The sequence below is a fragment of the Parasteatoda tepidariorum genome, chromosome 7, assembly GCF_043381705.1.
Source record: "Parasteatoda tepidariorum isolate YZ-2023 chromosome 7, CAS_Ptep_4.0, whole genome shotgun sequence".
Taxonomy (NCBI): domain Eukaryota; kingdom Metazoa; phylum Arthropoda; class Arachnida; order Araneae; family Theridiidae; genus Parasteatoda; species Parasteatoda tepidariorum.
The window spans coordinates 51,876,847-51,896,328 of NC_092210.1; the positions used below are offsets into that span (position 1 = coordinate 51,876,847).

At 29.1% G+C, this 19,482-nt stretch overlaps 1 protein-coding gene across 2 annotated transcripts in view; it reads right to left on the reverse strand.

Moving 5' to 3' along the window:
• The window catches only part of LOC107453792 (fasciculation and elongation protein zeta-2), a 48,614-nt gene extending 31,966 nt beyond the window's left edge, over positions 1-16,648 (reverse strand). Inside the window, exons 1-2 of one of the 2 annotated variants that reach the window (XM_043040895.2) lie at positions 16,578-16,648; positions 6,765-7,164 (exon numbers count right to left, since the gene is read on the reverse strand). In XM_043040895.2, coding sequence (XP_042896829.1) covers positions 6,765-7,075 — 311 coding nt within the window. In that variant the 5' untranslated portion in view covers positions 7,076-7,164; positions 16,578-16,648. Of the gene's footprint in view, positions 1-6,764; positions 7,165-9,974; positions 10,113-16,577 lie in introns of those variants that run through there. The other variant, XM_043040898.2, reaches the window with a different exon arrangement.
• Between the last annotated feature and the right edge of the window lie 2,834 nt (positions 16,649-19,482).

Below are 19,482 nucleotides of genomic sequence, written 5' to 3' on the forward strand. Positions count from 1 at the left end.
ACTAATGTGAAAGTGAACCAACAAAGGTAAATACAGTGGAACCCCGGTTTTAAGTTGTCAGTTCCGTACGATATACCGCATCCTACATCATTTTCTGCAAGTCCTTGTAAATTGCTTATACCGTTCATGCTAAGCTATCCCGGATTTTACTTTACCCTTCTTAAAAAAATCTTGCTTTCAATGTTTTCCTAACAAATCAAAATCATGTTTTCTCTGCAAAGTTCGCACAGGGTGAGTAGCCAAATCTTCCAACAAAAAATAAGCACCTTTTAAGTACTTTTTGAGCACTCAGAAAATATTTTTACGTACTATATACAATAACAAAATAATTTTCAAAGACTTAACATAATCATGATAAAATAGCTAGTTTCGGACAAAGAACTCGTCTTGATTATATTAGCCATTATAAAATGATCAAGAGACTTTTTGGTTCGATATCAGAGGGTAGAAAATGCAGATTGAAATGGAGAATATCTTGCAAAATGCAGTAGAGTTGCACATGAGAGTGCAATAATCTCACCGAAACTAGACGCACATGCGGACTCGCAAGTATTTCATCAAACATGTAAAATGATTGGCGCTTTCACACGCTAACGACCGACGGTACACCGAAATTCAACTTTTATTTAATATGGTTCGAAACTTGCATCTGAGTAATTGAATGCAGAAATAGTTAGAGGAAAGCTGTAAATTGTTTTAAAAAAATCCAATGTAATTTCTTACGTTGCATCGAAAGGAATCACAGCCAAGTCGGTTTAACTAATAGTTAATAAGTTAATTTAGGTTTTATATAGAAACAGAGCAAAATCTCAACGAAAAATATTGCATCGGAAACATATCATTTGCCTAGATAGAAACACGAATGTCTCGGCCTGTTTTCCGCCTCAGTAAGCTCTTGATATAGACTTAACTCACCTCGAGGAGAGGGTGTTAACTTTATTTATTCATATTTTGCCTAAATCACAGTTTTCTTATAAACTGTTTAAAGCTTTTTCATTACTATTTCTTTATTCAATTACTCAGGTACAAGCCTCAAAGTTTAGGGTCATATTATATAAAAGTTGAATCAATAACCTTAGATGTGTAAGCTTTGTGCTTCATAATTGACAAAAGTAGATTTTGACAATCAAAGTCAAAGAAAATATCGTTATTAAAATGATTTCTGAATGACCTACGAGGCAAATGACCACTGTAAGTATTTATATAATAATAGTTTAAGTGGAAGAAGGAGAACACAAAATAATGGTCAGCTCCAAGGTTCACTCATTTCACAAAAAATATTATCACATTTATTTAGATGTGTGTATCTCAAAATTCCAGAATATACTTAGTTTTAACCTTCCCCCTAAAATCCTTAAAATATTTTCGCAAAAATAAAAAAAGTAAATAAATAATAATAAAACGTGTTTTAAACAGTTTTTCAAAAAAACATTGTCTGAAAAATTCAACAAAATCAAAAATGTCAAATATCCACGCCAGATTCTTAAAAAAAAGAACTTTTTTATTTAGTAATTGCATAAGAAAGGTCTCTCACCCACCCACCCACCCCCCTCCAATCTATTTTTAAATTTTGCTGATTTATTTATTTTAATTTCTTGTTTATTTTGAAAATTTGCATTTTCTTAAAGTTTTCACATTATCAAAAAATCGCTCATCGAATTAATTATATTTAATCAAATGCAAGCAAAATTTATTTAAATGATTACAATGTATTAAATATAGGAAACACAAACATTTCTTTAAACTTTTTCAACCAGAACTTTTTCTTTTTTTTTCTTTACATAAATATTCCATGAGTTACGACCGAAACAGGAATGGAAAGTAAACAAACAATGAATGAGTTAAAAATAAGAGTGGACATTTTTCTGGAAGCTATTCAAAAACAACTAAACAGATGCTCCTATATTGTGTCATGATAATCCTGAGAACTATTTGCTGTCAAACAAAAGCAATAGATAAAAATAGTTATTACGTGTGAGAAAAAAATAACTGGTAGTGTACCTTTTTTTTAATTAATGCTAACATTTTAAATTACATCATTACAGCTATATTCATTTAAATAAATAAAATTTCCTTTTAGGTAAAATAAATTAGTTATTATCAGGATTCTCATTTGTAATAAGATAGACTATATAATTATATAACAATAAACAATCCAGAAAATGACAAAATTATTTATGAAAAAAAAAGCAAGAAAAATGTGTCCAATTGAATTTAAGTAGCTAATGTGCTGTCAAGTGAAGAAATGAAGTGGCTTGATGCCCAAACAACTTCAGATATAGTTTGTCGAAAGTAAGAACTCCCCTAGTCATTTGTCTGGACCCGTGGCGGTGACTATGGTAAAAAGGTACAACTATTTCAAGTAGGGGTGTGGGGTCGCTGTTTAGGAGAGGTTTTCGGCTCGGTTCGGCGAGAGAAAAGGAATCTTTTTCTTCGGTACATTGTGTTAGCCCTAGAGTAAAGAGAAGCCAACCTCCCTGAAATGCGCTATTCTTGTTTCCACAGCAGTAGACCGCCTTAGACTTTGTGGTGGGGGGAGTTCTTACCATAGACAAATTATATAATGATGGGTTGCAGCCTGTTTTGGAAGTAAAGAGGGTCAGTCAAAGCACAATGTTGCTTACATTGCTAACATGTTGTTTTATGGTTATGAAATTGTGGAATCTTAACCTCATTACCCCCCTAGTCCACAAAGGGGTTTGGTACCAATTATTTACTATTTAAAATAAACTATGACATAAATTTTGAATCAGATTTCAATAAAGCAAAAAATAAAATTAAAAGATGGACAATTTATGGTTTTGAGGGTGGTGGGACACTGGAAGGTATAATTCTATACTTTTTATACTGACTTTAAAACTTTTTAACACTAGTACTATTCAAAAAAAAATTTTTAAATCTTTAGTTTATATGCAATTCAATGCAGTGCCGTAGCGAGCTTAACTCGCGCCCGGGGCACAATATCCTTTTAGCGCCCCCCCCCCCACATTCGAAAATCATCTAATATTATAAGTAAAATATACTTGCAAAGTAATAAATAAATAAAGTTAAATAAATAAAGTCATAGACTCAAGTTAGGCATTAAATTTGAGACAAAAAATGTAGTTAAGAAAACAAGACTAGATTTTGAAATGTATATGATCATCTAGAATTAGTTCATAAGATACCTATTATTTATTTCACATATTTATAGAGAAATATTTTAAAAACACGCAGTTTTAAAACAATAAAAAAGTAAATATTTATTATCTCTAAGGAGATACATATATTTAATAATATGATTATAATACAATTATAAAACTAATTACTATGTATAAATTTTCCGCTTTTGATGAAGCAAATTTATCAATAATATCATCAAAGTTGATCATTTCAAATTTTTCTCTTTCCACACTTAAAAATGCTACGTCACTTAGGCGATCTTGTCCCATCGTTGATCGTAGAGATGTCAAAATTAATTTTAATTTGCTGAATGACCATTCGCATCTAGCAATTGATACTGAGATAGTCAAGAGTATTTGAAGTGCCACTCTCAGGTTTGGAAAAACATCTTCTCCATACAAGATTATAAAAGTAAGAGATTCTAATGGAGTTTTAAGTTCAATTTCTTTTCTACTACGGAGTAACATTTTGCAGTCACATTCTTCGATAAAGAGTTATATTCCATTGAAAGCTGTATTATACACTGCACAAACATACAAACACTTTGTACACTGCAAATATTTGGAGATAATATACGTAACCACACAGCGTAGATGCCATAAGGAAGTGCTGACAGACACAGGTCGAGTCAGCCTAGCCATTAAAAAAGACGTGTCATTTCTATTATGAATATAGTATTACAGTTTGATTAGTGTTCCTTTTTATTTACGAATTAACATTTATTATATTTCACTGGCACTAAATTTAAAATATATTTTGTAGAAATAAATTATAATAAAAATAAAAATTATCCAACAATTTTTTTTGTTTTGCTGACCATTTGGCGCCCCTTTGTGAGTAGCGCCCGGGGCATGATGCCCCCCCTTGCTCCCCCCTCGCTACGCCACTGATTCAATGGTGATTAGACCATCCAAATTTGGACCCCTAAGTCTGTAAATGTATCATAACAAACCAATGTTTTGTTAAACATTTAGCATTTAATTCAAATTATTTACAATACATAATTTAGATACCTATTTTTTGTAGATGAATCAAAATCTACATTAACATGGTTGTAATTAAGTTTATAGCACCATCATATTGCAATCATCGAAATAAATAAAATTAGTATTTAATTAAAAATCAAATTAAAGTAACTAAAACATTAAGATCTTAAACAAAGCGATATAAATTATAATTAAATTTTACATGAAACACAACATTCAAATTCATATATTTTAATCATCTGGTTAACACTGCAAATACAAACCCATTTCAAGTAAAAAAAACAGAGAATTTAAAAGATATTTTTTTTAAAAAAACATAGAAAAGTAAAAAATATATTGAAGAAAAAATATTTTAAATAATAATAATGTAATTAAAAAAAATTGTACTTAAAAACAATTCTCTTTCAAAATTCAGTCTCTCACTTCAAAAATCACCTCTAATTTTTCAGAAAAAAAAAAGAAACCTTAAAAGTAACATTTTACATTATTAATTTTTAAAAAAAAGTTAAAATGCTTTATTATAAAGAAACAAAATCAAGCAAAAAAACTTTTTATTTCCTAATTATGATAATTTTAAAACACAAGAAAATAAAACAAAGACAATTATGCAAATATACGTAAGAACTTTGAATAGTACTAACACTTCCCAACACAGTCTGGAATAAAGTGCACAAACTTTCATCATGATGTTAGAGCATTCTACAATTGTCTTTATTTCAATTCTATATAGTCATCGTTACACACATCTCTCTTACACTCCTCGTCGTTGTTGAATGACAAATAAACACACTCGTCACTCTCAAATAGCTCAAAAAAATCACCAAATAGCTGCACCATACACAACTTATTATTTACAATACATTTGCCATGTTGCCTTGACCAGCGAGGAAAAGGCAAGCCAGACAAGGCAATTCTTGTTTGCTGAAGAGAAGAGAGAGTATGTAATGCAACATGTAAAGCTTTGAACAACCTTAAAACAGGGTTTACAGGCATAATTTTTCATGGTGATTAGACCATAATATCTGGCAACTAACAAAGAGGCCCTAATTTTTATCCTAGCCCAGTGCCACTAAAATACTGTGTTTGTACTCTACAATTGTACCCTATTCTGCGCTGTACATGGAGTAAGGTGGTTTCAGTCGTCAATCAATGTCACCCATGTGTGAAAAACTAGTAAAAATTATTTATCATCTATCGAACTAAATATTTACCAGTATACTTAACTAAAATTATTAAATGTTAAAAATATTCAACATTAACAGCAGTAAAAATTAGAGAATTATTAATTTAAAAAGAAACTCTCATGTTGCTTGACTACTTTTTAACTTAAAAATCATTTTAGGCAATAAAATCTACGATTCTACTAAAATTTCGAAGTAGTCTACAAACTGCAGTAATTATAAAAAAAAATCAAACAACTCCAATTTTTAATTTTGGTAAGAAAATTCAGGTTTTAAAAGAATAATACCCGGCCAGATAATACATCCATATAGATCCATGATATCTTAATGGGTACCCTGAAATTGGTCAGGTAACAAATAAAATTTTTGTCGAGTACCCAGATTTAGCCAGGTAAAAGATTCAATTTTGCCTGGTAAGTCTGCAGCATATAGATATCAAATAATCAACAACAAAAACTGATGGTAGCTTGAAAAAAAATTGCATAGGTATAATGTCAACACAGATAGCGACTAATTTTTAAAAATATACTCTCAAAGAAAATTAACAACTCTTGCTGTTTCAACTAGAGTTTAATAGCTAAATCTAAGCAATTTAGAATTAAACACATATAATACTTGGTAAAAAAATAAACATTTAACACAACATATTAATATATTTTAAATAAAAAGTAAATTATGCCTGCTAAATACTATGTTATTATGCAAAAACAATGAAGAAAAAGTGAAATAATAAAGAAATTTCTGCACGCAAAAAAAATTATTTTCTTAAAATGTTTATTAACCAGACTTATCTGTACTATTAGCTAACTGATCACTTAAAATTACAAGCATTAATTACACAGTATTTTACTGGAATACACTATTAAAAAAGTTTCTCAGCAATTTTAATGCCTCATCCTTCTGAATTATAATATAATAACACTTCAAAAAAATATTCTATAGTATTTCTAATAAGATCAGATTCTAATAATTTAAAATATTAAAACAGAGTGTATCGATACATATAAAGAACACACACCCACACTTATGGCTTGACGTGGAAAAAGCAAGATTGAATTTATAAATATAATTAGGAAAAAATGCGAGCTTCAAAGAGTAACGTTTTTTTGGAATATAGCATCAAATAAAATTTACAAATAGTAATTATGTTTAACACTTAAAATTAAAACATTCTTTTAAAATGTAAACATTGTGTTTCAAGTAACACAACATATACGCATTGAACTAATATTCTATATTTAAAAATAAAATAAGATAATTTGCAGGAATAGTAGTAGTTTACTCTGTTTTAAGAAAGATACCTATTGCTTAATCGATCATAAAAAATATAAACACATGTTTACGTCAAAAAAATCAATGTTTTGAAAATAGGACATGATGGTTAATGTGCAAGCAAAAATAAACGATAATAAATAATTAACAAGATTACACTTACTGGCACTCGTTCATTATTTCTTCCTGAGTTCTTATTTGTACAGGAGCGAATTTTTCCACTTTTTCTTCATAATTACAGAAACATTGTGTAATTTTATCATCGAAGGTGTTGACTAGATCCTCCAAAGAGGCTGAGAATGTTTCGTTGAAATTGTTCGATAATCCATTTTCCTTAGTTTCCTTTTTTAAACTCCCTTTTTTATTTGAGTTCTCGATGTCATCAGAACTCTGAAAATCGCTGAAATCTGACCAATCTTCTGTCATTGCTAACGGAGCCTCGACGGACAACTCCGCCATCTTCCAATCTCTCATCTTCTCGTTTTCTCACTTCGCTTTTTCCCGTTTATAGACGAGATATCACGATACTTCAGCCGCTGTGACGTAGTTTCCTGCGGATTATTCTGAAACAGGAAGTAGAGTCATTTTTCGCTTAGCTCACTATTTTTATCTATCAGCAAAATTTTAAGATAAAGATAAGCAATATTCTAACAATGGAACAATAAGTAAACATCCAGAAATCTATACCAGGTTAATGGAGCACTTTTTTTAGAATCGATGAATTTAATTTTATTCTTTTATGGAAGGCTAACGATTAACGAATAAAAAAGAGCTTCACCATACATGAAAATATAGCTTGAGTTAGAACAATTAAACTAATTAAAAATGGATAAGGAATAGGTACATTACAAATACACCGAAAAATTATTTCATTGTTTCAATTTTAAACGTTTCGCATGACAGTAAATGCAATGATTATTAAGTACAAGAGAGAAACAATGGATTCACAATTATGAATATCAATGAGAGAGGAAAGAATTAATGCATAAGAGCCCTACCAACAGTTCAAAGCATTTTTTCCTCTCAAATCAGTAAACTATCGTAAATAAGGGAATTTGTAAGTTCCTTGCAATAATATATTATGCAGAAAAAACATAAACCTTTATATTATCTTGCATGCTTTGAATTCAGCTTAAAATACGCGAAAATGCGCGAATTGAATTGCAATTAATTTACAATTCAATTACGCGAAACAAAATTGACGATAAAGCTCAACTTCCTATTTGAGATTTTTGAAAACAGCAACAGAAATCCATTCTCCGTTTTTCTTCTTTTTTTTCTTTTGAAAAAAAAATTTGCTGCCATATATAACGGTTTCAAAAGACGTAACTGTAATTACCGTTGCACGTTGCATTTATTATTTATATAACAAAATGACGTCATATTAAATAAAAAATGCCCTGATAGTTTACACCTCAACATTCAATTAATTAATAAAAATTAAGCATGAAATAAAAAATAAAAAATTTAACTTTCACTAAGTTAATTGTAAACACTTTGTGAATGTTGCTAATCAGCATAAAAACCACTGTTTTTAGTTCGCATTTTAAAGTTTGCAAAATATAATGCTATGCATACGCGTATAAATACAAAAAGCGCAAGCGCTGTATTTTCTTATTTAAGTTTCGACTTAAATGTTGCTGAAAATGTTTTCACTTCTGACTGCGTCAGAAAGAATAAAAAAGAATAAAAAAATATAATGAGAAAGAATAAAAAAATATAATTTGAAATTGTTACAGTAATTACCCTATAAACTGCTCTTAATACGATGTGTTAAAAAAATTTTAACACATTGTAAAAAACTAATAAAGTAGTATATCATAATATGAAGAATAAGTGCTGTATTTTTAAATTCAACTTACGACTTAAAGTTTTAGAATAATTTTTGCACATGTGATTGCCATTGAATTAAATAAATATAAGGACTAAATTTTTTGAAAATTTCCTTAATGTCTCTAAATATTGTAGAAAAAAATTGCATCAGAATATTAAAAGTTTTAATTCAAAAATATTCTTTAGGTTAAAACAGACATACTCTAAGAAATTTGGTTAATGAAAAATAAAGAATTAATATAAAGTTTTTATAAATGAAAAAAAAATCAAAAAATTTTGAAAATAAAATTTTTTGTATTTATTTCATGATTTATACGCTCTTTGAAATGGTGTTTAGGAATTAATTGAAAATATTTTATTCAAGATTTTCTTGCTTCAATTTTTTAAAACATGCACTATTAAACTTTTTTTTGAAAAATATATGCATAAAGTTAAGTGCATATTTATAACCTCGTTAACTAGAATTTTCTAGATATTATACACACAAAAAATTTACAATTAAAAAATATACAAGGTGTTAATAAATATTTGAAAAAAATACTTGATAATAGTTAATTGGCTCTTTTCGTTTAGTTGGACTCAAAAGATCAGTCGCCGAAAAATGTAGACCTCCACCAACTTTTTTTTTTTTTTAATTTTTTCAATTTTATTTATTTTTTAAATGTATAAAAATTAAATTAAATAAAAAAGTTTTTTAAAAAAAATTGTTGAATTCATATGCACCCGGTTAACGGATAAATACCTAATAATCACGTAAATTTGCTGTAAAAAAGAGGAAAGTTTGATAGATATTAATTACTGACATACAGAATTTATATTGACAATAAATTTATATTTATTTGTGTAATTAATATTCATATTTGTATTCATATTTATTTATGTAATTAATTTTATGTTTACTTCAATAAAATATAAATTTATTGAAGTAAACATAAAATAGTGAAAACGAGTATCAAGAAGACAATCATAATATTTTAATGACAATTATAAGTTCCTCTTAATTAATAATATTTTATCCAATGTAGGTGGAAAATAACACATTTTAACTCTTAAAATAAGTAAAATAAAAAAGAAATATATTACTTTGGAATTTCTTTGTTTCAATAGCATTACATATTTTACCATATTCTTATTAAATAGTGCTATTTGGTAGTAGATTCAGAGATTTTATTCAAATTCTGAAATTTGAATGTATGTATTTCCACAAAATGTATTCCCACAAAATGTATTTCCACAAATTTTGAAAAGTTACCAATATATACAGAAAACCAAGTAGTTAAAGCTAATGGATTGATTTCTTTGAATATTAAATTTTAAGACAATGAAGACGCACTAAAATCAATCGGAATTATTAACACTTTTTTCAGGCAAAAATTTTTCAAAACACAGGTATGTTGTAGATTAAATAAATACCTTAATAAAAAAATCAAATAAAGAAATACTCTCCTTCTATTAGCTTGTACATAATAAACAAAGTCATTCTTGTACATGATAACAAAAATGTTTCTGTGCAAAAAGAAATAAAAAAAAAATTACTTACATGAATTCCTAAAGGCGAATAATGCTTAACTATCACTAAGTAGTTCAATTGTTTGAGATTAGAATTTTAAACTCATACTTTTTTTCACATTGAATGAATTTAGAAACAGTAATGAGAAATAGCTTCAAACATGTTTGTTTCTCAGCAAGACAACGACCTATCTGCAGTTGTTTCCATGGTTACTGAGCTCGAGATCTAAACACAATTTCCGTTCCGATGTCAAATCCACCAAAACTAGAAATCATTGATTAAAATATTTATTGCCTTAAATAGTATTTATCTTTAAATTCAAAACACGTTTTAAATTAATTAAATTTGTTTGTTTACCAAAAGTTTTCGAAAATAAATAAACTATACCTGTTTGTTATTTTCATTAATGGTTTTGAACCACAGAGAAATATATAAAGAGTTTTCCCTCAAATGCTAGAGCATATAAAAAGGTGACACGTTTTTTTATTAATGAGCGTTAAAACAGCAACACCTAGACATATCGCTTTTAGCGCCACGCTACGACAAAAAGCGTAGTTAAATGGAGGAGTTATCGTTTTCTTTTTAATTGATTTTATGAAGTTCTTGGTAATCGTTTGGTTATTTGTATTATTTTAATTTTAGGAATTGCTTAGATATTAAACCTCTAATATCATGAGTTAATAAAGAGAAAAGTACATTTTATTGAGTAAATTAAGATTTATTTTAAATATTTTAATATCTCATCATTTTTATTGTTCTTACATTTTTCAAACGTTGAAAAGCGTGTTAACATCGATGACAAGCACCATTAATTCTATTTCTTACTTACAACTTTTGTGCCAAAGAAATTAAATGTAATAAAAAGTTTCAACTATTGCCGATTTGGTAGAGAGTATGTAAAAAGCAATCCCAAAGAACTGCTGCAGAAATCGTCAAGAAAAATAAAAAGCATGGTTGACATGATTTAAAAATATTTAATTGAACGAAATCGTTGAGTCGAATCACCATGATTTTTTTTTTAAATCATAGATTTATCCAAAAAAAAATATTATTTATGCAGTACTCAGTTATCTAATACATTATACTTATATATAAAGCTGCGATAATAAACCATTGATATCAAATCTCACTGATAAAAATGTTTAATTCATAGAATCAAGGAATAAGTTAATAAATTATGAATGGATATTTTGCTATTATTATTTCAAAAGTTTAAAAGTAGATAAGAATATAACTTTTAAATTATAATTTTTCATTTCCTATCATTTTCATGTTTTAATGTGCTCTTTGTAGAATGTAAAATAATTTGCTGTCTTATTACCAATAAATATATTTCACTTATACCCCGTTAATTTTACATTATTTCTACGCATTTATTTCAACACAACTAATTTTAAAACTTATTAAATATAAAATTAAGAAATCTACTTGTAAATAAAGAATAAAGACTTATTCTGCCAAGAATTATTTATTTTTTAAAAATGTTTTTTTTATTTTTTTATTCTGATTTAAATTAACCGACAAGATCCTTTCATTCGACAAGTCAGTTTTTCTCTGTCTTTGCAGTTCTTTAATATTTTTAGCTGGAAAAAAATAATAATTGATGACTTCGTTTATTCAGTAATTAGCTTGAAATAATTAATTAACAATATTAACCTTTCCATTATTAGTGATTTTAGCTGCAATAATATTGTTAAATTAATTTAAGTATTATTTATACATTTTGTCAGAGTTTTGTACGCTAAATGCAACAAAAAAAAATTTAAAAATTTGATTGAAATAAAATAAAAAAATCCAATGTTTAATATTTTATTTTGTTTTATAATTTTATAACCGTCATTGAACAGTCGACCCAAATTTGAGTTTACGACTACCGATGTTCAACTCCGTAGCCCTGTAATTCTGAACCCAATCTAGAAGACAAGGGAACTCCTGGATCAGTGCCCCAGGTGGTATTGACTCATTGTGGGAACTTAAAGGACTTTGTGACACCGCCAGAATTAACGTGTACCAATCACACGGTGCACGGTGCACCAGTTTACACGAGCATTCTTCGGCTTTCTGGGTTCGAACTCCCGTTCTCACGAACACGAGTCCAACTCCTTACCAACCAGGCTATCCCGACCCCCAATGTTTAAAATATACTTTGTGAAGCAAAACATGATTTTTATTAAATATGGCCTAGGGCAGCTAAAGCCCTAAGCACGCCTCTGAACGTGACACAGGCTTTACCAATGCAAACTCCCAAGCTCTCTCGGAACAAGCACGCACCCAAATGTTTGCAAACATTTTCTTTAGTATCTTCTTCTATATTCTTCTGTATTCACTTTAAAAGATAAAATAATACCTTAAACTATTTTTTTTTTTTTTTTTTTCTTTTTTNTTTTTTTTTTTTTTTTTTGGCATCGTATATGAAAAATTTTCCCGTTTAGGCATGTTGATAAAATATTACAATCATTTCTCAAAAAATGTTGAAATTTAATTTTCTTTAAATATATAAATAATTAATTCTGTTATTTTTTTGAAAGTTTCTTCTTAAATCCATGTTGCTTGATTCCTCTGCGAGATTGTTATAAGCCTCATGGATTTAAACGGAAAGACTTTCTTTTTTTTTCCTGTGAACTTCAATTACAACACGGAATAAAACTTATGCTTAATCATCCACACAGATGTTTTAGATTACCTAATGAATAAATAAAATCCGAGACAGAAGCTCCACAAATACTCCCTCGCCCACGATGACTAATAAACACAGTAGCGGTACGCACAAAAAAGTGTCACTTTGCATTGCTCTTCATGCTCCGTCATCTACGTCTCATGAGAGAATACATACAGCGGATGCGATTCATTCAGACATTGCGGAGCCTCTGTTTCATTCCTACTTTTAACACCCTTTCCCTCCCACTCGTTAACCTTTGTGTATAACACAAAAGATACGTGTAAATGCGTTTCTCTGCATCGCATTCTTATATTCAGAGTGGGTTCTTATTTAAATGGAGAAGGATTCCGCACCATTTTTATTGTAGTTGCTATGGTGATGATGAATGAGATCTTCGCGATTTTTTTTTTATTTTCATTATTTTTTTTGACGAGTGTTGACGCAGTTTGGAGATAAGCAAAAAGAGGAAATGAGATGGCTTTCACTTGTAAAATGAGGAGTTGTTATCTAAAATTACACAGTCTATAGGCATTTTGGTAAAAATTGTTTTTCTTCGAAATGAAAAAGTCGTTTTCTGTAGCTTATAAAATTGATTTCAGAAAGTGAGATTCTCCGTGTACTGAATATGCACCTTCATATATTCCACATTTAAGATTGCTACATGATAAATAATGTAGCTAATTAGGAATGTAGTTTTGGAAACTTTCCTCCTCCTACGATTTCAAAACCATAAGAAAAAAATATATTTACACGCTTCTGAGTAATCTTCTATTGTTATCTAAGATTATATCACAACATGTTACCACAGATTATTATGGACATTAGTAGTTTGTTAATGATGTCAGCCGTCCTAGCTAATTCTTGTGGTCAATTGGACAATTACTTCAATATGCATAGTCAGACACCGATATATTTTATTAACATGCGTATTAATTATTATTGTTTTCTATTTAAAACTTAATGTTTAATTCGTGTTTTAATATTGAGGGCTTGTTCTTAGTTGAGAACTCATACTTGTGAAATATCGGGTCAATGGTTATTCATTCATTCATTTATTCGGGAATTTGTAATTCTTAATCCATATAAGATGAGTGAGTTGCATAAGTTATAACAAAACGCTTTATAACAGAATATATTTAATAACAGTAAAAAAGTTAATGTTGACGTTACAGTGTCTGAATATTAATTATCTTTAACATCACTGCTCAAATCGCCATCTGTTAGACGTATTATTAACAATGCTCATGTCCAGTCAAATCAACCACTGCTGATAATTGGTTAGAATTCGATTATCATCTCTACCTTATGCCTACAGGGTTATTCATATTTCCCTCCGGGGTTTCGAAGCGTTATAGTAAAAATAAAACGAAGACGAATATGGCAAAAAAGAACATATGAAATCATTCCGAAAGTATTTAAGTTTTAATTTAAGCAGTTGTCGGTAGATGGCAGTAACATGTACCACTGAAGCCAGTTGTAGTCAAGAAAAATGGCGTTTACAGGTAGAGGGAATTATGAATAACCCTGTATTTTTCATTAGAAATTCAATTTTATCATGAACTTGAACTGTGATCTCACGCGTGACTATTGGTTTATCTGTATTAATTATTTCTTAAAACTCCACTAATACAGCGAATTTTCCAAGGCGAAATGTACTTCACCATTTGCGGATTTCATGCATTTATACATAAAGATTAGCTATTACCATGCTATTAGCTTTTGCAGTTGCAAGATATGTTAAACCTTTATCTTAAGTATTTTAATCCAAAAGTTTCTATGGTTACGCAATTTTTGAAAAATATGGAGAAAAAATTCGGATCACAATTTTTATTAGACAAGCAAAGTACACGATTTTCACTAATCCAGATACCTTCAGCTGTCATCATCATAAAATTGAAAATAGTCTTAAAATTATCAAATTAAGATCATGAAATTGATACTGGTAAAGATTATTGACAAGAAAATAGACGTAAGTTAACATTTAATTCGTCATCATAAAATTAAAGAACAAACTTATTGAGATAGGGGTTGGTATCTAGCTGAAATCTAAACTAAGTAGTTTATCCACCCTTTGTCCCGAACAATATCAACATTTTCAATACAGCTACTGATTTTGATTTAGTATAGAGAATTGAGGATCGGTATGATAACGGAAGACATTTGAAACGATTTTATGGGCGGAAATTGAAACTACCGGGTTAGAGTTCGATAAATTTTTTAGAGAATCGAGGCAAACAAGGCGATTTACCCAAAAACCTTTTGAATCTATTGGTATTTAAAATGAGTTTCGTTAAATAATAATAACAAGCATGAAGTGTAGAAAGAAAACCTTCTGTTCTTAGACATTTATTTTAGATTTTTGAATTATTTTTAGCGTAATTTTTAGCGTATTATTATATTTACTTCTTTATTTTCAAAAATTTAAAAAACATAAATTAAAAATTGCCTTTTTTACACTTGATGTAGTACGTTATGACATCAACATGCTAATTTGGAAAAAAAATTTATGGATTTTAATTGTTTAACAAGTTTTTTGCTGCAAAAAAATCAGGTTAAAGTAATGTTGCCTTCACGATGTAGTTTGCATTAATTAATTAATTTATTTATTTTCGATTAAATTTCAATTAGCTCATTCAGGAAAAATGCTTGAAAATTATTTTTTCGCATTAACTCAACATTAGCCTTTGCTATAAATAAAATTTTTAAATAAATAATTAATTAATAATAATAAATAATTATTAATTAATAATTTATAAATAAATAATTAACGATTCTGTTTGAGATTTAATGGAACGTTCTTTAATTTTTAATTATTTCTCACAAATCTAGTCATCTGCGTAAATTACATACGGATCGGTGCTACGTCACCGAAGTAGCATTTCTGAAGTTATCTGATACTACGTGTTTATTTTGTTTATATGTGTGCTATTACAACATTTTGCTGGAGAAAAAATAAAGTGACATTTTTTTCTTCCTGAGACTTGATGGCTCCTGAGATAGAAAAGTATAGAATAAGATAATTTTAAAAAATTTTGAAAACAAAATTTTAGCAACTTTTTTTAGGATCGCACGAAAAAGTAAAAAATAAAGTATGGCATGAAACTTATAAAAATTGAGCCGAGTCAGTATAAACTGTGCCAATTTTCCAGGGATTATATTCAGTTTATATTAGCTTAGTGTTTCAAGAAATTCTTATGAATTCTTTTAAGAAAACAGATGATAAGTCGGTGGTTTCCGAATCGCAATAATAAATTCAAATATCTTAAAATGCTTTGCATGAATTTCTTATAAAAATTTTAAAGAAATCAGATTAAAAAAATCGGTGATTATCGAATAACAATAATAAATCCAAATAAGCCATCGATTTTTCATCTGCTTTTTTTGAAAAAATTTTATTAGAAATCCTGGCAACATATTTTTATATAATTTTTAACAAAATGAACATAATTTTTAGAAAATTAGCCGATACTATATAAACTCAACTTTCATACGCTACACACAATATATTATTCATTACTTTTTTGTGCAAACCCACAAATAAGGCGTTGTTTATTATCAAAAAAATTAAATTATTTTATTTATAACGTTTCAGTTATTACTCGTCATATGGAAACTACTTTTCATATCCAAAAATAATAAATCAAAACAAAAGGTAAAATTTAGTTAGAACTTTCAGTTATTTTTTAAAATGCCTCGATGTTAAATTTACTATCAAACCATTTAACTATGATCGAAAAGTGTTCATATTCTTATACAATATCATTTAAAAGTAACATCCTCATTAAAAGAAAACAGGTGCAAAGCAATTTCATTACATTATAATATATTTATTGGACAACAATTCAAATATTATGCAAAGGAATTGTTGTGTGTAAAAAAAATTAAGTCCTGTTAAAAATTAAGTCCTTCCTGTTTGAAACAAAAAGAACGCAATCAATATTTTCGATTAGGAAAATGAAACCGAAACTACTTACCAAACTTTCAGATTCACGGACGAAAATGACAAGTTTGTAGTGCTCTGCCCTTACCTTTCCACATCAATCTTCAATTATTAAACACTCATGCCTTGATCATCAAGGTGGCGCCAACAAGGTATGGGGAAGACTCAGTGGTGCCATGATGAAATCGTTTTCCAACCTCCCATTGGCGCACGTGTGGCCACTTTATACCAGGTGTGTTCGAAGTTACGGATCCCAAATATTGATCCACTCTTTTTATTTTAACGCTACAGTTAAAGAAAATGAAACTACTTTTTGTCGCTGTAGTTTCAGCTAGCATATATTTGTTCCTGCTTCTAAATCGTTTTATTATGACAAAGCGGATTTCTCATTTCGTGTAATTTTTTGAATAAAATGGCTCCATTTTTATATTTTCTTTATTAAATTACAAATGTAGCTATTTTTATAAATATTCATAAAGCACTTTAAAATAAAAATAGTTAAAATCAAATGCTTAACTTTGGAGATTGGTCGATAAATTGAACTCCATAAGGTTCGTGGCACTTCTTAAGAATTCCGCAATATTTCTGAAGCCATTTAAGCAAATCAAAAAAAATTTTACGCAATTATGAAACTTGTTTATTCAAAGGCAATTAATTACATTTAAAATATCGCTTTTTTATAATTTCATTACTAATTTTATGGTTTATTTGTGGTCAAAAATTTTTTAAACTGTTAAAAGATCTTTTATCCAAATTTTTACTTCTTCTTTAAACAATGAAGTTTTAAATAACTATGATATAAAATGTTAGCGAAATCGGCCGAAAGGTTTCTGATCAATGACATTTTAAAAAAGGTCGTATTTTAATTATTCATTTCTAAAGAATTATTCTACAGATTCCATAGAAATTATGGATTTTGTCATTTAATATATTTAATATTAAAAATACATGGTTTAAAATTATGGGTAAATATGTGTTTGTAACAATTCAAAAATGTTTAAGCGATTAATGAATATAATATTACAAAACGTGGTTCGTGTTATTTAAATCACTTGATTATTTTTAAAAGAATAATTAATATAAATATTTTTTTAACTAAATAGACTTTTAATTAAAAAATCAAAATATAAATAATATTTTTGAAAACCACGTTTTTGTAGTGGAGAATAATAATTAAAAAACAAAAATTTGAAAAACGAAAAACTTGGGGCGCATGAAATACATAACAGTAACAGTGTAGTAATAATATGAGTATGTATATCTGTAATTGTATCTGAATGTGAATGTGGAATATGTTTGTGTATGAGGATGTGGTTGTGCACGTGTATCAGTTAAAAAAGGTGTATATGTAGGTGTGTGTATATATACTGTTATGAATTTCATGTGCCCCACGTTTTCCGTTTTTCAATTTTTTTTTTTTTTTAATTATTATTCTCCACTACAAAAACGTGTTTTTTAAAAATATTATTTTTATTTTGATTTTTTTTGTACTCACTTCCAAAATCTCAATTTTTTCACTCACTGTACACAAAACTTTTCACCTGACATGTGACACTAATTTGAAATAATCGAATCGACAACAAAAGACAATAGCGAAAATATTAATTTTTCTTCAATTTTAATTTTATTTTACATTGTATGTCTTTTTTCTCTTCCTTTTCACGCATTGTCATCCAATTCTGAACTATGTGCCAAATTTGAAGTCTGTAGCTAGTCAGAAAGTTAGTTTAAAATCGATTGCAAAATTCCACCCGAACAGACATACACGAAGGCATGTTGATATAAAGGTGGTAAATAAAAAGGAGAATAAATGGGAATAAAAGTGTTATGAAGCTTTTAAATTGTAATTTTTAACTAGCTGTTTGTAAAGTACATCATGTTTGTGAAAATTGAAACATCGAGAAGAAATTATGCAAATTGGACAAAGCTAACATAATGTAACCACAAGCTAATAACATAAACAAATAAATCAAGAAACTAACGTAAATATAAAGTGAGGTAAGAAATATGAATGACTAGAATTACAAAGCAATTGCGCATGCGTGGAACGTGAGCAGATTCCTTATCAACCACTTGTTCTATGTATATAAAGGATTGTAAAGATCAACTGAAATCAGTTTATTGTCTTTTGTCTCTGGTAAACGTTTAATTAGTTGTCAATATGCCTCGTCAAAAGCGGAGAGCGCCATACCAATAGCTGACGAAGTTCGTACGAGGCCGCAATGTCGGTATGGGAGAGGGTACATTTTTCTTTTCGAGAAATCGCAGCCCGCACGCTGTGTAATACCGCAACAAGGATGCGGGTTTGGAAAAAATGGACACAGGCGAAACAAACAAGAACAAGGCGAAAACCTGGCAGTGGGGCACGCAATAGGACAAAAATTCGGGACGTCAGGCACCTTACCTGCATGGCTGTGGAAGGATCGAAAACGTGCTTTCGTGTGTTAACACAAAGTATGAGCATGGCTACACTGGTTTTGTTTTCTATCTCGATGATTAGTCACTGCCTGCCTGCTGCAGCATCAACTGCGTGCAAGGATTCCTCTGTCTCTGAATCACAAACTCCTCCGGCCTCATTGTTCAATGGGCTCAGGAACACAGTCCTTGGCATGCCCATTGGTAACAAGTTGTTTTCTCCGACCAGCGAATCTCACCATAATCTGGATTACAATGATGAACGAGAACGCGCCAGACCTTTCAGAAAGGAACGTCTGCAGACACATTGTATTATCCAGCATCATTCCTCACAAATACCTAGCATTATGTTGAAGGTATCTATTGGGTATAATTATCGGTTCCATCTTGTGCAAATTGCGGGCAACCTCAACAGGGATCAGCACGTAAAGGAAATTGTAGAGCCAATGATCCTTCCCACTCTTCGATACATTCCAGACGCTGTATTTCACCTGGATAACGCCTTAGGCTAGTGCATATTTCTA